Consider the following 16,060-nt stretch of genomic DNA (forward strand, 5'->3'; position numbering starts at 1 on the left):
GCTGGTGAAGGGGAGTCAGAGATAATGTTTCAGGTGTGGTGACTCTTCCTCAGATCTTATTTCTGTTTACAGATGCTACCAGACCTGCTGAGTTTTCCTAGTGACTTCTATTTTTGTTTCTGATTTACAGAAGAATCAAGTTGTTGATGTGACACTAGATAAATCAAAGTGTTGCTGAAGGGAGCAGATAAATCAAGTTGTTATTGCTGATACACCAGAAGGATCAAGTTGTTGTTGAGACACAAAAAAAAATCAAGTTGTTGCTGTTCAAACACCAGAGAAATCAAGTTGTTGAGACATCAGAGAAATAAACTTTGAACTCTTGGTCACTGAACCTGATATATTTACTCTGCTTTCTTATTGTCAGGCCAGCTGAATTCCTCCAACGATTTCTGTTCTTGCTTCAGACTTGCAGCGTCCGCAGTTTTTTCTTGATTAGTCTTTGACTTAGAAGAGTCAAACTTTTGTTGGGATACCAGAGATATCAAATTACCGCATTGGGGTTAGAAGCCCAGCAACACCCAGAATTCAACGCAGGGCGGTAGAACCAACCTGAACTCGACGGAAAGCCCCGCCCCATTTTGTAGCAGTTCGCCAATCACGCGAGGGGCACTTTGGAATCCTTGGCGCTGATTGTGTGAATGAACTATCAGTCAGCACGGTTACTTCACAGAGGCCGCCAGCAAGGTTGGTTGTGGGTGAAGGTCATCGGTGGCGCGCGCTGTGGCGGTTGGGATTGTTGTTGGCTTTTGACGGTTGGCAGCGGGTTCTCGTGCCCTTTTCCTCAAAGCCCCTGTCGGCCATGGCGTGCGCCTCCTCGCTCTTCGCCGCGGTACCGCTCGCGCCACCCGTCGTCGTCTTCAAGATAACAGCCGACTTCAAGGCGGACACGCACCCCAAGAAGGTCAACCTGGGAGTAGGTGGTAAGTGCGGTGCGGGCATCTCGGTAAGGCCCTGGGATCCGGCGGAGGTGTTGCGATCCAGCGGCGCGGGAATCGGGGAGGTGCAGGGACCGCGGAGTTGCGGGGAATGGGTCGATGCGGGATCGGGAAAAGCTTTAGGATCCGGCCGTGCGCGGATCGGGACGGCGCTGGGATCCAGCGGTACGGGGATCGGGAGGGTGGTGGTGGGATCGAGCGGCGCGAGAATTGGGACATTGCGGGTATCCAGCGGCACGGGGGTCGGGGAGGTGCAGGGATCGGGCCGGCGCGGGGAGTGGGTCGATGCAGGAGCGCAGCGGTGCGGGATTCGGAAAGGCTTTGGGATCCGGCCGTGCGCAGACGGGGAGGTGTTGGGATCGGGGCAGTGCGGGGATCTGGTCTTCACCGGGCTCCAGCGTCGCTGGGATAGGATCGGCGCTCGGACCCAGCGGTACGAGGATCGGGGAGGTGCAGGCGGGGGTGGATCACTTTGGGAATCACATAAAGCCGGGTGTGGGGCAGTGCGGCAATCTGGGGAGGAGGAACTGAGATACAGTTGCTGGAAAAAAAACCAGTGGCTTGAAGAACTGGTCCCGAAACAGTAACTCTGTGTATCTCTCTCCACGGATGTTGCAACTCAGGACTGAGCATATTTGTGAAAATTACAACAGCCTGAGTCAGGGAGCAACGCTGTTTCCGTGTGTGACCGCGCTTCATTTTCCTGACCAAGGGCCAAGTGTGTTCATGTCACTAGACCAGCCTTGTGCTGTGGTGACCTTATAGCGGTTTATAAAATCATGAGGGCCATGGATAGGGTAAATAGACAGTCTTTTCCCTGGGGTCGGGGAGTACATAACGAGAGGGCATAGGTTTAGGGTGAGGGGGGAAAGATTTAAAAGTGACCTAAGGGGCAACCTTTTCGCACAGAGGGTGGTGCAAGTATGGAAAGCTCTGCCAGAGGAAGTGGTGGTGGCTGGTACAAATACAAAATTTAAAAGGCATCTGGATAGCTATATCAGTTGGAAGGATTTAGAGGGATATGTGCCAAGTGCTGGCAAATGGGACGCAATGAAATCTGGTAGGCATGGACAAGTTGGACTGAAGGGTCTACTTCTGTGCTGTATATCTCTATGACACCCACATCACACAAAATAATACATCTATAAAAATGTGATGCATTGTCTCCAGTTCATATTTCCATAAGAGTTCTTTATTAGGATGATCCCAAGTATTGCTGCAGCTTGGCCAATATCTGGCGTCATTTGTCTTGTACTTTCTGATCCTTATATTGTGTATTGACATTTTAGTGTTGGTCCTCGATAAAACAGGAAAAACATCGTGGCCTTAGTATTCCACTATCTTAATGAAATTCAAATAATTGTTTATAGACCTGTCTGCGCCTCTGGAATTTTACCAAGGTGCTATGTTTTGACGCTGTCATATCCAAGCTGTCTCTTTCCACACAATATTGGCTGAGATTGTAATTTAGTCCATTTCAAGCTATGGGGCTTTGAGAGCCACAATTTCTCACCGTATTATTTCTAACAAGGGCATACCATTAAGTGCATCAAACATGGTACTAAGTTCTATAGAAGAAAATTAAGTTGTTCCTTTAACTTTTTTTTCCTGGGCAATAACAGCTGTGTCAGTGGCCTGATCATTTTGATTGCACACGTAATCACACTAGTGCCAGTTCTAAAAAAAGTCTACTGCCAACATCCTTGCTGTTTCAGGTTGTAGACCTCATAAGTCACAAAGTGATCCATTGACGTAAATGAAGATGAAGTCCGTTGGTATAAATGGGGTCACCATCAACAATCTAGGTCAAGGTCAGGGTCAGGACCTGCGCTGTGTAAATCTCAGGAGTTCAATAGATGATGAAGAGAAGAGATCTGGCAAATGTAGGTGTTTGACTTAATTATTTAGGTATTGGAAGGCCTTGTCTAAGTCCCACAAATAATGTGGGTTGCTGCTGCCCACAGGGTCATCACTCTGAGCTTTGACCCCTTTTCTCTCTGCCAGAATAGGTGGCCAGACCATGCATACTATCAATGAGTCACCCAAGAGTCAAGATTGATTCCGTGAGGGCTGCGCAGGAGAGGTGAAATGTACAAAACAGTTTCAGGGTACATGGAATAGGATGTATAGCATAAGCTGCAGAAATTCTACATTATAAGTAAATTTTATTGTCACATGTACTCAAGTACAGAGATACTGGAGTACAATGAAAAGTGTACAATGTCACCATTCCCAGTGCCACCTTAGGCACAAAGGTGCCAAGATACAAAATCTAAGGTACAAAATAGAAAGAGAAGGAAATATAGTTAAATGTTAACTGGTTATAGTTAATTACATAAACTAAAGCAACTGTGTGGCTTGCTAACGCAATTCAGTGGGCTGCCAAGCGCCTACCATGTTACCCTGAGACTGGAGTCTCCTTCAAGACAGATTTGATGAAGACAGCTGGTTTGCTTCCTTATAAATGTTTAAAGTTGACTGATGGTGTTAGGCTTTTTTAGTTTTATAAAAGAAAAGCATTGAAATTGAATTCTAAAAATGTCATGCTGGAATTTGAACTTGTTTTCTCTGGATTACTCTTAATTACTACAGTAATCTTTTGAAAGTATCCTTTGCTACTACATTTCTCTGTACCCTTCCTCCCTCGACCATGAATTTCTTCAGTTTCATTAGCTGGATTGCACATAAAAACGATGGACCATAACCTTTTGTAATGCGCATCCCTATTGAAATTTAGGTTTGGGAAGAGAATCTTATTTTTTGCTATTGTGTCAATTGTTTTTATTTACAACGAGGGAGACCAAAATTTGAAACTCAGAAATTTCTCTTGTTACTGAGGTGCTTTTGGTGTCCTTGAAAATAACCTCTAGCTGATATGTATTTATGGATATAGTTTGTGACAGTGTCTTATTTCTGTTTTTAACTAGCTTTTAGCCTGCATGTGTAGTCATGTTGATAGTTAGTCTGGCTTTCAAAGGTAATAAGTATTCAATTTAATTACAGTGAATGCCACAAGACAACATAAATATCTGGCGCCATTTAATTGTGGACATTCATGAAACTAATTCATTGACATTATTTGTGTCAAGTTGCCTTCACAGTACAGCAGTTTGGATGCTCTTAAGAATGGGTATGCTCTTGCCCCTATTAAGCAGAGTATTGTCCCAAGAGCCCTGATGGTGTGGAACAACCTGTCATGTGATACCTTATCATATGCCTTTTGAAAATATATTATTTGGATTTCCTTGATCTACTCCACTGGTTATAACCTCAAAAGGCTTGATTAGAATTTTCAAATATGATATTCCTTTCACTAAACAATGTTATTTTGCATAATTGTAATATGATTTCCTAAGTGCTCTCAGTAATGAATTCTAATAATTATGACTGCTGTTAGTCAAACTAGCACTGTTTTGTCTCTTTTCTGTTTTCTTACAGTATAATGTTTAGACAGGGTATTCATATTATTTTTACTATGAACAGCAGTTCAGTGCCTCATCTTCTGTCACACATAAAGTGTGTTTTTTTGTTACTTACAGTAAACAGTTGCATTAATTATTGGTTCTTTGACATTGAAAGCTTCAAACTTGATATCAAACTCAACCTACTCCTGTATACTGCAAAGTTGAAACTTTATTGCTGGAACAGCACAGCAGGTCAGGCAGCATCCAGGGAACAGGAGATTCGACGTTTCGGGCACAGGCCCTTCTTCAGGAATGAGCAGAGCTCATTCCTGAAGAAGGGCCTGTGCCCGAAACGTCGAATCTCCTGTTCCCTGGATGCTGCCTGACCTGCTGTGCTGTTCCAGCAATAAAGTTTCAACTTTGATCTCCAGCATCTGCAGACCTCACTTTCTCCTGTATACTGCAACAACTGCTTGTGTTTATAATTACACCAGTAAAGCATCTAAGATTTTAATCAATAAATCATGACACACAGGTGATATTGAATCAAATGACTGGAATTTTGGTTAGAGAGGCATAGGGATTTAATATTGCAGCTTCTGAGAGTTTGGATTATGTGTAGCAGAAGATATGGTTGCCAATTGTGGAGTGTGGAAAATCCAGGATGTACAAGAAGTCAAAATTGAGTTTCATATCGATAGTTACTGATCTGGTAACACAAATGTAGATCAGCAGTGAAGGGGATTATGAGGCAATATTCCCACACATTGAGTCAAGATTAATCAACTGATAAAACTAGTAAACAAATTTCAGTAATATGATTTTTCAGGAGGAAGCAGATGCAAAGATTTGGGTTGGAATTGTTCAGCCTGATACACCTCTAGAGCCGATGGAACTTGAACTAGGGCTGCATGGCCTAGAAGTAGGAATGCTAGTACTGCACTACAAGACTCTCAGAAATTATGATGTAGTGTTAATGTGCAATGGTTTTACAAGTTTTTATGTTTTATCCTTGGTTCAACAGATTACACCACTACAGCAGTGATGCAGAACTATATCATAGAATAATAGAACCCAAAGTTGCCTGCAGCTTATTATTCCTTTACCCAAAACACCTTGTTCTCCACTATATGAGACATATAAAGAGTGTCATGTCACTGGTCCAACCATCAAGTCTTGCCCACATCCAGGATAGGTGGAATCCTGGAGGAGGTGGAGGGCGTGGGTGGTGTCACGAACGTAGGTGGGGAGTTCTTGGACTAATGGGGACAGGACTAATGGGGTCCCCATTAGTCCAAGAACTCCCCACCTACGTTCTGCTAGCGGAAGGCAGCCCAAGGCATCCACAATTGCTGTTTGGCCTCCTGAATGGTGTTCCAACTTGTACGCACTTAGAACGAGAGCCCACTGCTGAATTTGACCTTAAGCTATGGGTGGCACGGCCTTGTCCTCTTTCAATAGCTCTAACAGGACTGTGTGGTCTGTTACTATTACAGTACAAATTTATATATGTAAAGGTATTAGGGGAGCTTCCTTACACCAAAGATGGTCTATCTGGGCATATTCTGCATTGGCCAAAGTCCAAGAAGCAAATGCTTTTGAGTGTTCCTCTCCATTGGGCCACCTGTGACCCAGTACTACCCTAATACTGTATGGGGAGGCTTCGCATGTCAGCGGCAGATCTCACTTGGGGTCATAGCGTGCCAACACCTTAGATGATCACAGCTGCTTCTTCACTCTCTAAACACTACATCTTGGCTATGAGACCATTTTCAAGGTTGACCCTTTTTCAGTAACAGATATTAGGGTGTAAGCATGTCAAGATGGAGGCCAGATTATAAATGAACTTTTCGTAATAATTCACCAGCCAATGGAAACTGATCCACCAAGCTTTACTACTGGTATGACTGGTGCTACCCATTCTGCAAACTGCACAGGTTTGATGGTTCCTTTGCTTTCCAGCTTCATAATTTCTACTTTTACACATAAGGCAAATGGTACTGGGTGGTCCTTGCAGAGTTGTGTAATTGCAAACTGCCTTGGCTCCTTTGATAGTCTGTAAACTTTCCTGAAAAACTTCAGGGTATTTAATTAGGACTTCACTCAGGCAGCCATTTTCTAATCGAAAAATGTTGACCCAGTCTCAGTGAATCTTTCTCACCCCTAGCAGCCTTGGTTCTGAGCCTTATACTATAATCAGTGGCAACTGAACCCAGCTGCTTCTCTTAAGAGACCAGAACTGACATTGTACCCTTTAATCTGTAAAGGTTCCTTGGTATAGGTTCTCAGTCGAGCTGAGGTCTTATGCAGGCTTAAGGGTTGCAGTCCAGAACAAATTTTGTTAATCATAGAATCCCGACAATGTCAAACCAGACCATTCGGCCCAGCAGGTCTACACTGACCCTCCAAAGAGCAACTCGCCTGTACACATTCCCCAACCCTATTCCTTTTACATTTCCCTTGACTACTGCACCTAACGCATCCCTGAACACCATGGGGCAATTCAGCACAGCCAATTCCCTTAACCTGCACAAGTTTGGAATTTGGGAGGAAACCGAAGCACCCGGAGGAAACAGTCACAGAGTCATAGAGATGTACAGCACTTTCAACGAGCTATGAACCTGCACTCCCAAGGTCTCTTTGTTCAGCAACACTCTCTAGGACCTTACCATTAACTATACAAGTCCTGCTAAGATTTGCTTTCCCAAAATGTAGCACCTTGCATTTATCTGAATTAAACTCCATCTGCCACTTCTCAGCCCATTGGCCCATCTGATCAAGATCCTGTTGTAATCTGAGGTAACCTTCTTCGCTGTCCACTGCACCTCCAATTTTGGTGTCATCTGCAAACTTACTAACTGTACCTCTTATACTTGCATCCAAATCATTTATGTAAATGACAAAAAGTAGAGGACCCAGCACTGATCCTTGTGGCACACCACTGGTCACAGTCTGAAAAACAACCCTCCACCACCACTCTTTGTCTTCTACTTTTGAGCCAGTTCTGTATTCAAATGGCTAGTTCTCCCTGTATTCCATGAGATCTAACCTTGCTAACCAGTCTCACGTGGGAAACCTTGTCGAATGTCTTACTGAAGTCCATATAGGTCACATCTACCTCTTTGCCCTCATCAATCCTCTTTGTTACTTCAAAAAGCTCAATCGAGTTTGTGAGACACGATTTCCCACGCACAAAGCCATGTTGACTATCCCTAATCAGTCCTTGCCTTTCCAAATACATGTACATCCTGTCCCTCAGGATTCCCTCCAATGGGGCGGCACGGTGGCACAGTGGTTAGCACTGCTGCCTCACAGCGCCAGAGACCCGGGTTCAATTCCCGCCTCAGGCGACTGACTGACTGTGTGGAGTTTGCACGTTCTCCCCGTGTCTGCGTGGGTTTCCTCCGGGTGCTCCGGTTTCCTCCCACCATCCAAAAGATGTGCAGGGTCAGGTGAATTGGCCGTGCTAAATTACCCGTAGTGTTAGGTTAGGGGTAAATGTAGGGGTAGGGGTGGGTTTCGCTTCGGCGGGTCGGTGTGGACTTGTTGGGCCGAAGGGCCTGTTTCCACACTGTAATCTAATCTCATCTAATCTCAAATCTAATCTCAACTTGCCCACCACCGACGTCAGGCTCACTGGTCTATAGTTCCCTGGCTTGTCCTTACCACCCTTCTTAAGCAGTGGCACCATGTTAGCCAACCTCCAGTCTTCCGGCACCTTACCTGTGACTATCGATGATATAAATATCTCAGCAAGAGGCCCAGCAATTGCTTCTCTAGCTTCCCACAGAGTTCTAGGGTACACCTGATCAGGTCTTGGGGATTTATCCACTTTTATGTGTTTCAAGACATCCAGCACTTCCTCCTCTGTAATATGGACAGTTTGCAAGGTGTCACCATCTATTTCGCTACTTTCTATATCTTCCATATCCTTTTCCACAGTAAATATTGATGCAAAATAATCGTTTAGTATCTCCCCCATTTTCTGCAGCTTCACACAAAGGCCGCCTTGCTGATCTTTGAGGAGCCCTATTCTCTCCCTAGTTAACCTTGTGTCCTTAATGTATTTGTAAAAACCCTTTGGATTCTCCTTAATTCTATTTGCCAAAGCTATTTCATGTCTCCTTTTGCCCTCCTGATTTCTCTCTTAGGTATACTCCTACGGCCTTTCTACTCTTCTAAGGATTCACTCGATCTATCCTTGTCTAAATCTGACATATGCTTCCTTCTTTTTCTTAATCAAACCCTCAATTTCTTTAGTCATCCAGCATTCCCTATACCTACCAGCCTTCCCTTTCACCCTGACAGGAATATACTTTCTCTGGATTCTTGTTATCTCATTTATGAAGGCTTCCCATTTTCCAGCTGTCCCTTTATCTGCAAATGTCTGCCCCAATCAGCCTTTGAAAGTTCTTGCCTAATACTGTCAAAGTTGGCCTTTCTCCAATTTAGAACTTCAACTTTTAGATCTGGTCTACTCTTTTCCATCAGTACTTTAAATCTAATAGAATTATTGTTGCTAGCCCCAAAGTGCTCCCCCACTGTCACCTCAGTCACCTACCCTGCCTTATTTCCCAAGAGTAGGTCAAGTTTTGCACCTTCTCTAGTAGGTACATCCACATACTGAATCAGAAAATTTTCTTGTACACATTTAACAAATTTTTCTCCATCTAAACCCTTAACACTATGGCAGTCCCAGTCTATGTTTGGAAAGTTAAAATCCCCTCCCATAACCGCCCTATTATTCTTACAGATAGCTGAGATCTCCTTACAAGTTTGTTTCTCAATTTCTCTCTGATTATTTGGGGGTCTATAATACAATCCCAATAAGGTGATCATCCCTTTCTTATTTCTCAGTTCCATCCAAATAACTTCCCTGGATGTAATTCCAGGAATATCCTCCCTCAGCACAGCTGTAATGCTGTCCCTTATCAAAAACGCCACTCCTCCATCTCTCTTGCCTCCCTTTCTATCCTTCCTGTAGCATTTGTGTACTGGAACATTAAGCTGCCAGTCCTGCCCATGCCTGAACCATGTTCCTAACCATACCCTGAGTTCATCTGCCTTCCCTGTTAGGCCCCTTGCATTGAAATAAATGCAGTTTAATTTATTAGTCCTCCCTTGTCCCTGCATACCCTGACTGTTTGAGTCGCTTCTGTTCTGAACTGTACCAGTGTCAGATTGATCTCTTTCCTCACTATCTCCCTGGGTCCCCCCCCAACCATACTAGTTTAAATCCTCCTGAGCAGCTCTAACAAATCTCCCTGCCAGTATATTAGTCCCCTTCCAATTTAGGTGCACACCGTCCTTCTTGTACAGGTCACTCCTACCCCAAAAGAGATTCTAATAGTTCAAAACTGTGAATCCTTCTCCCATACACCAGCTCCTCAGCCATGCATTTATCTGCTCTATCCTCTTATTCCTGCCCTACTAGCTCGTAGCACTAGGAGTAATCCAGATATTACTACTCTTGAGGACTTCCTTTTTAAATTCCTGCCTAACTCTCTGTAATCTCCCTTCAGAATCTCAACCTTTTCCCTTCCTATTTCGTTGGTTCCAAGTGACAATGACTTCTTGCTGACCCCTCTATGCCTTGAACATTCTGCACTCTCTCTGAGATATCCTTGATCCTGGCACCAGGAAAGCAACACACCGTTCTGATTTTTCGCTGCTGGCCAAGTCTGTCTGCACCTCAGACTAGAGAATCCCCTAACACAATTGATCTCTTGGAACCCGACGTACCTCTCATTGCATTACAGCCAGTCTCAATACCAGAAATTTGGCTGTTTGTGCTACGTTACCTTAAGAATCCATCACCCCCTACATTTTCCAAAACAACATACTTGTTTGAAATGGGTATAGCCACAGAAGGCTCCTGCACTAGCTGCCTACCTCTCTAACCTCTCCTGGAGTTAACCCATCTATGTGACTGTATCTGAGACTTTTCGCTCTTCCTGTAACTGCCATCCTTCACATACTGTTGCTGTTGCAAATTCCTCATTGCTTCGAACTGTCTCTCCAACCGATCCATTCGATCTGATAAAATTCACAACCAACAGCATTTATTACATATATAATCGCAGTAACCCCTACACTCTCTTTAAACTCCCAAGTCTGACAAGAAGCGCATATCACTCTACTTAAGGCCATTTTTGCTCCTTCACAATCTACAGACCCAGAAAATAACACCGTCTTATTCCTCTACAAAACACTGCCCCAGATTAAATTAATAGTTATGGCTTATATTTTAAGTTTAATCAAGAGACATATCTCAAAAAACCATATAATCAAGAAAGAACCCACTCTACTCACATCTGCAGACTTTCTGCAGGTCCTACTTAAAAACAATACACTTATCTGCTTCTGTGCTGTGAACTTTGCCCAAACAGTTCCTCCAAGATCAGTTGTGAATTTTACTGTTACATTTCCCAGACCCACTCCGATGTCTAGCGATACATGAATTCAAACAGCAAAGGCAGTAACTGTGCAGGTTCACTGCTGAGTCAGTTTCTTTCTCTCTCTCTCTCTCTCTTGCACTGACCTCACCATATGCTTCGTTTGTCTCTTCTTCTCCCTTTTAAAAGTGCTGTTGTTTTGACATTTTTTTCCTCCAAAAGTTCTAAAACAATGCAACAGCACATAAAACAGTAATTGCTGCTTCTGGAATTGGAGGAAATCACCTTCAACACCTAAGATACCTCAAAAAAGGAGCAGTCTGTTACAGCCAGAAATTTTTCCTGTCCTCCATCTTGGATTACCCAGAATCCATTTCGCCCAAGGCTGGAATTAAACCCAGGTCCCTGGAGAGGCAGCAGTGCTAACCACTGAGCCACTGTTCTGGTTCTGGCTTTGTCATCACCGATACAGCCGTGCCGGTATCAGCCTCCGTTAGAACCAGGTGACCATTTAACCACACATATATTCAATTGGTGCTGATTTGGGTGTTGCTAAGCAATTTAGCTGTTCCAAGTCAGGTGTATGTGGACTTTCCAGGGCGTGTACTCTCCTGGATACCAACCTATGAGTTCCCGTATTCAGTTTAGGCCTAGTAAACTCTTTTGCAGTCTTTAGTCTGCATACCAGCCTACAATGGCTAGCCGGCCCAGATTCTGAAGAAAATGTTAACCATTTGGCTGAAGCTTGGCTTTTTGTTTTGGGGGACTTTTCTGTGGGATGACCTAGAGTCCCTCTGTTCAGGATATGTCCTGAGGGATGAGGTGCAATTGCCTTCACTCAAGTCATTGTCCTCCAAACTGAGTTGTCTTGGCGAGGGTATCCACTTCCATTGGCATACTCTGTAACTCGTATGCTCTGCTTGACGCTTTTTCAAATGACAAAGCCAATTGTGCCTGTTTGAAGTCTAGTTAGGTTACAGCTATTGGGCGTTTTTGCTTAGTTACATCATTATTCCCACATACCAAGTGGTCTCTCAGCATCTCGTTAAGGGTTGAACCCGAGTAACATATCTCTGCCAGTTGATTTAACCTCATCAAAAATCCCAACCTGGATTCTCCTGGTTCTTGAACAGCCAAGTAAAAGTGATAGCATCTTAGAATTAGAGGAAGCTTGAGGGTCTTAATATTCCTTAACTAAAACCACCAACACTTGAAAGATTTTAGTGTCTGGTGCCTCAGAAAACATTAGGCTCCTAATAACTAAAAAAAAAGCTTTGCGTCCATAAGCAGTGAGGAGAATTAAGAGGCTAAAAGAGGTCATGAGATATCCTAAGTGAGCAGGGTTAAGGAAAACACCAAAGTCTTTTATTCATATATAAGGAGCAAGAGGGTACTGAGAGAAAGGGTTGGCCCACTCAAGGACAAAGGAGGAAAGATATACATTGAGTCAGAGAAAATGGGTGAGATTCTTAATGAGTACTTTGCATTGGTATTCACTGAGGAGAGGAGCATGGCAGATGTTGAGGTTAGGGGTAGATCTTTGATTACTCTAGGTCAAGTTGGCATAAGGAGGGAGGAAGTGTTGTGTATTCTAAAAGGCATTAAGGTGGACAAGTCCCTAGGACCGGATGGGATCTATCCCAGGTTCCTGAGGGAAACGAGAAAGGAAATAGGTGGGACTTTAACAGCTATCTTTGCAGCATCCTTGAACACGGGGGAGGTCTCAAAGGACTGGAGAATTGCTAATGTTGTCATCTTGTTTAAGAAGGATAGCAGGAAAAATCCAGGCAATTATAGACCTGTTAGCTTGATATCAGGGAAGCTACTGGAGAGCAGATACTAAGGGATAGAATATATACCCATTTGGAAGAAAATGGACTTAACAGTGAGAGGCTACGTGGTTTTGTGCAGGGAGGGTTATGTCTTACAAACCTAACAGAATTCTTTGAAGAGGTGACAAAGTTGATTGATGAGGGAAGGCACAGAAAAGTCCCCCAAAACAAAAAGCCAAGCTTCAGCCAAATGGTTAACATTTTCTTCAGAATCTGGGCCGGCTAGCCATTGTAGGCTGGTATGCAGACTAAAGACTGAGTAAGGCGTTTGATAAGGATCCCCATGGTAGGCTAATGAAGAAGGTGAAGTCGCATGGGGTTCAGGGTGTTCTAGCTAGATGGATAGAGAACTGGTTGGGCAACAAGAGACAGAGTAGTAGTGGAAGGGTGTTTCTCAAAGTGGAGATCTGTGACCAGTGGTGTCCCACAGGGTATATCCGTGATATACCATAAATGATTTGGAGGGAGATGTAGATTGCCTCATTAGCATGTTTACAGATGACACTAAGATTGGTGGAGCAGCAGATAGTGAAGGGGACTGTCAGAGGATACAGCGGAATAGGGGTATATTGGAGAATTGGGCACAGAAATAGCAGATGGAGTTCAATCCGGACAAATACGAGGTGATGCATTTTGGAAGATGCAATTCCAGAGTGAACTATACTGTAAATGGCAAAGTCCTGGGGAAAATTGATGTACAGAGAGATCTGGGTGTTCAGGTCCATTGTTCCCAGAAGGTGGCAATGCAGGTCAGTAGAGTAGTCAAGAAGGCAAATGGCATGCTTTCTTTCATTGGATGGGGTATGGAGTACAAGAGTTGGCAAGTCAGGTTATTGATTCTATAAGACTTTGGTTCGGCCACACTTGGAATATTGCGTACAGTTCTGGTCACCTCATTTCCAAAAGGTTGTGGATGCTTTGGAGGGTGTGTAGAGGAGGTTCACAAGGATGTTGTCTGGTGTGGAGGGTGCTAGCTCTGAGGAGAGGTTGAGCAGATTAGGATTATTTTTATTGGAAAGAAGGCTGTTGAGGTGGGACCTGATTGAGGCCTACAAGATCATGAGAGGTGTAGACAGGGTGGATAGAAAGAAACTTTTTTCCAAAGTGGAGGACTCCGTTACTAGGGGTCACGAGTTCAAGGTGAGGGGAAAAGTTTAGGGGAGATATACAGGGAAAGTTCTTTATGCAGAGGGTGGTGGGGGCCTGGCATGTGTTGCCAGCAGAGATAGTAGGGGCGGGAACAATAGCATCATTTAAGATGTATCTAGACAGATACATGAATGGGCAGGGAGCAAAGGAATATAGATCCTTAGAAAATAGATGGCAGATTTGGATTGAGGATATGGATCGGCGCAGGCTTGGACTACCGAAGGGTCTGTTCCTGCACTTTCTTGTTCTTTGTAATTACTCATGGCTTTTCATCTGTCTCAGTGTAATTTGCCCGGAAAAAGTAACTTATTCTTTCCACATGCTGGATCCAGTCTTTGACAGCAGGATCACATGAACGAAGCCTCCCAAATAATGGCACGATGCCAAAAATGCTTACCCCAACCTCAAAGATGATTGTTGGCAAGCGAATTTCTTCAGGACCAGATTAACAGTCCCAATCAGGGAACGCCGATGAGGTCCCAGCTGACCTCGTTACAATCACTACAGGTACAACTCTTATGACTTTAAGCTTTTCAACACCCACTTCCCAAAAAAAGTGGCAGGCACCTGAAAAATACACCAATATGAGAAAAATTCACAAGAAGACTCCTGCCTGAAATTTCAAGCCTATGTATAACTTACAAGTAAAATAATACAACACCAGGTTATAGTCCAACAGGTTTAATTGGAAGCACACTATCTTTCGGAGCGTCGCTCCATGACGCTCCGAAAGCTAGTGTGCTTCCAATTAAACCTGTTGGACTATAACCTGGTGTTGTGTGATTTTTAACTTTGTACACCCCAGTCCAACACCGGCATATCCAAATCATGAGTAAAGTAATAGCTTCTGATGTAGTGTCAGTGCATCTTTTTGGTCATATTACCTTATTAGCAGTTAGCATTGGAAAATATTGGTGTACCGATCTGCAGTCAGTTTTGCTGATAAAATGTCATTGGCTTTACCTCTGGGTCACTGCGCTGTTTCTGACATCTCTTATATTCCATCCTTTTTTTTGGCAAGTAACTGGCCGTTTGCTTTTAAGTACTCAAATCATTTTGAATATATATATGCTTTATCTGCAATCATCTTCATATTGCATTTTAAAAATTTCTTACTTATTCTACACTTTTAGTGATGGAAGGGGATTCTTTTATTTTCGCAATTCAATCACCCAAATAACTATTCTTAAACTGTAATCCTGTGGCAATGAGCGAGAGTTGCAGTCAAGGCTAATTCTGGCAGGATTGATTAACTCAGGTTAGAGTACATCATATCATGCAGTTGCTATAGTTATTAATAACAGATCATATCAATCAAATTATTTAGGCAAATCACTTGCAAATAATTTATTTATCTATAATCTCAGTCCAGGCAAGAACGATGTGATGTGTAATCTTTTTGTGAGAATTACAGACCTGTGATAAATTCTAGTGCTTGTTCATGGGATGATGCTGCTCCTTTAACAAGGTTTTGTTGGCCTTAGTATTTTTTCAGGAGGTCTTAAAAACTCACGTTCCAAAAAGTCTGGGCTTGGATGGGTTTTAGGGCCAATTTGATTACAGCTAACAGATGCTGCCTTAGGCAAATGAAAGGGGAGTGGCCAGTTCTCACAGCTCAGCTTATTTCTAGTTTGATTTGCTTTGGGTAGTTTAGCTATTCACTGAAAGCAGTCAGGCAGTTTTGAGGCAGCTGATCCAAGAAACAGCTACATGGAAGGTGGTGTTCCATGCTCTGTCTCTGACATCTCTCCAGTATGACCCTGTATTTGATTTTACCTTTTGTGCCAAGGGGTGTTTATGTAGATTGTTGCCAGTATTTGGAACAGCATCATGAAGTTGGGTTGATCTGTTGGGTGTTTGTACAGGTTAAGTTATTCGATATGCTGTTCTCTTTTGTTTGTGTTTCATTCGGTAATCTTGTAAATAAATTCTGTTTTGTTTAAAATTAAGTAATTTAACCAGCTGCATCATTCCTGGAATATTTGTGTTACACCTGCTTAAAACAACTAGCAAAGTTAGGGTCTGGGCTACTTTCTTGAAATATTTTGAGGGGACCTGGCCTGGTCCATAACATTCAGTATAGCCACACGTATGACTTTTGAGTTTTTGTTAGCAGTGGAGTGCTGCTGAAATGCTAAATTCAAATTTTTCATAACTAATTTGAAAGCTCAAATGAGAAGTTTGAAATTGTTCTTGAGTAATGTGTGATTACGTTGCACCTTCAATTATTCCTTTTAATCAGGTTCCATTTTAAAAGTGAATTTCTGGGCATGTACGACAAGAATATTTATGCTTGAGCTGTGCTGCCCAATAAAGTTGTACATTTACTTTCTCCTTTGTTC

The 16,060-nt window shown here is 43.2% G+C and overlaps 1 protein-coding gene across 1 annotated transcript in view; it reads left to right on the plus strand.

Moving 5' to 3' along the window:
* The first annotated feature begins 659 nt into the window (after positions 1–659).
* The window catches only part of got1 (glutamic-oxaloacetic transaminase 1, soluble), a 55,250-nt gene continuing 39,849 nt past the window's right edge, over positions 660–16,060 (plus strand). The window contains exon 1 of the mRNA XM_043713033.1: positions 660–923. Within this exon, the coding sequence (XP_043568968.1) occupies positions 803–923 (121 nt within the window). The 5' untranslated portion in view covers positions 660–802. The remainder of the gene's footprint in view (positions 924–16,060) is intronic.

The sequence above is a fragment of the Chiloscyllium plagiosum genome, chromosome 22, assembly GCF_004010195.1.
Source record: "Chiloscyllium plagiosum isolate BGI_BamShark_2017 chromosome 22, ASM401019v2, whole genome shotgun sequence".
In the NCBI taxonomy this organism is placed as follows: Eukaryota; Metazoa; Chordata; class Chondrichthyes; order Orectolobiformes; family Hemiscylliidae; genus Chiloscyllium; species Chiloscyllium plagiosum.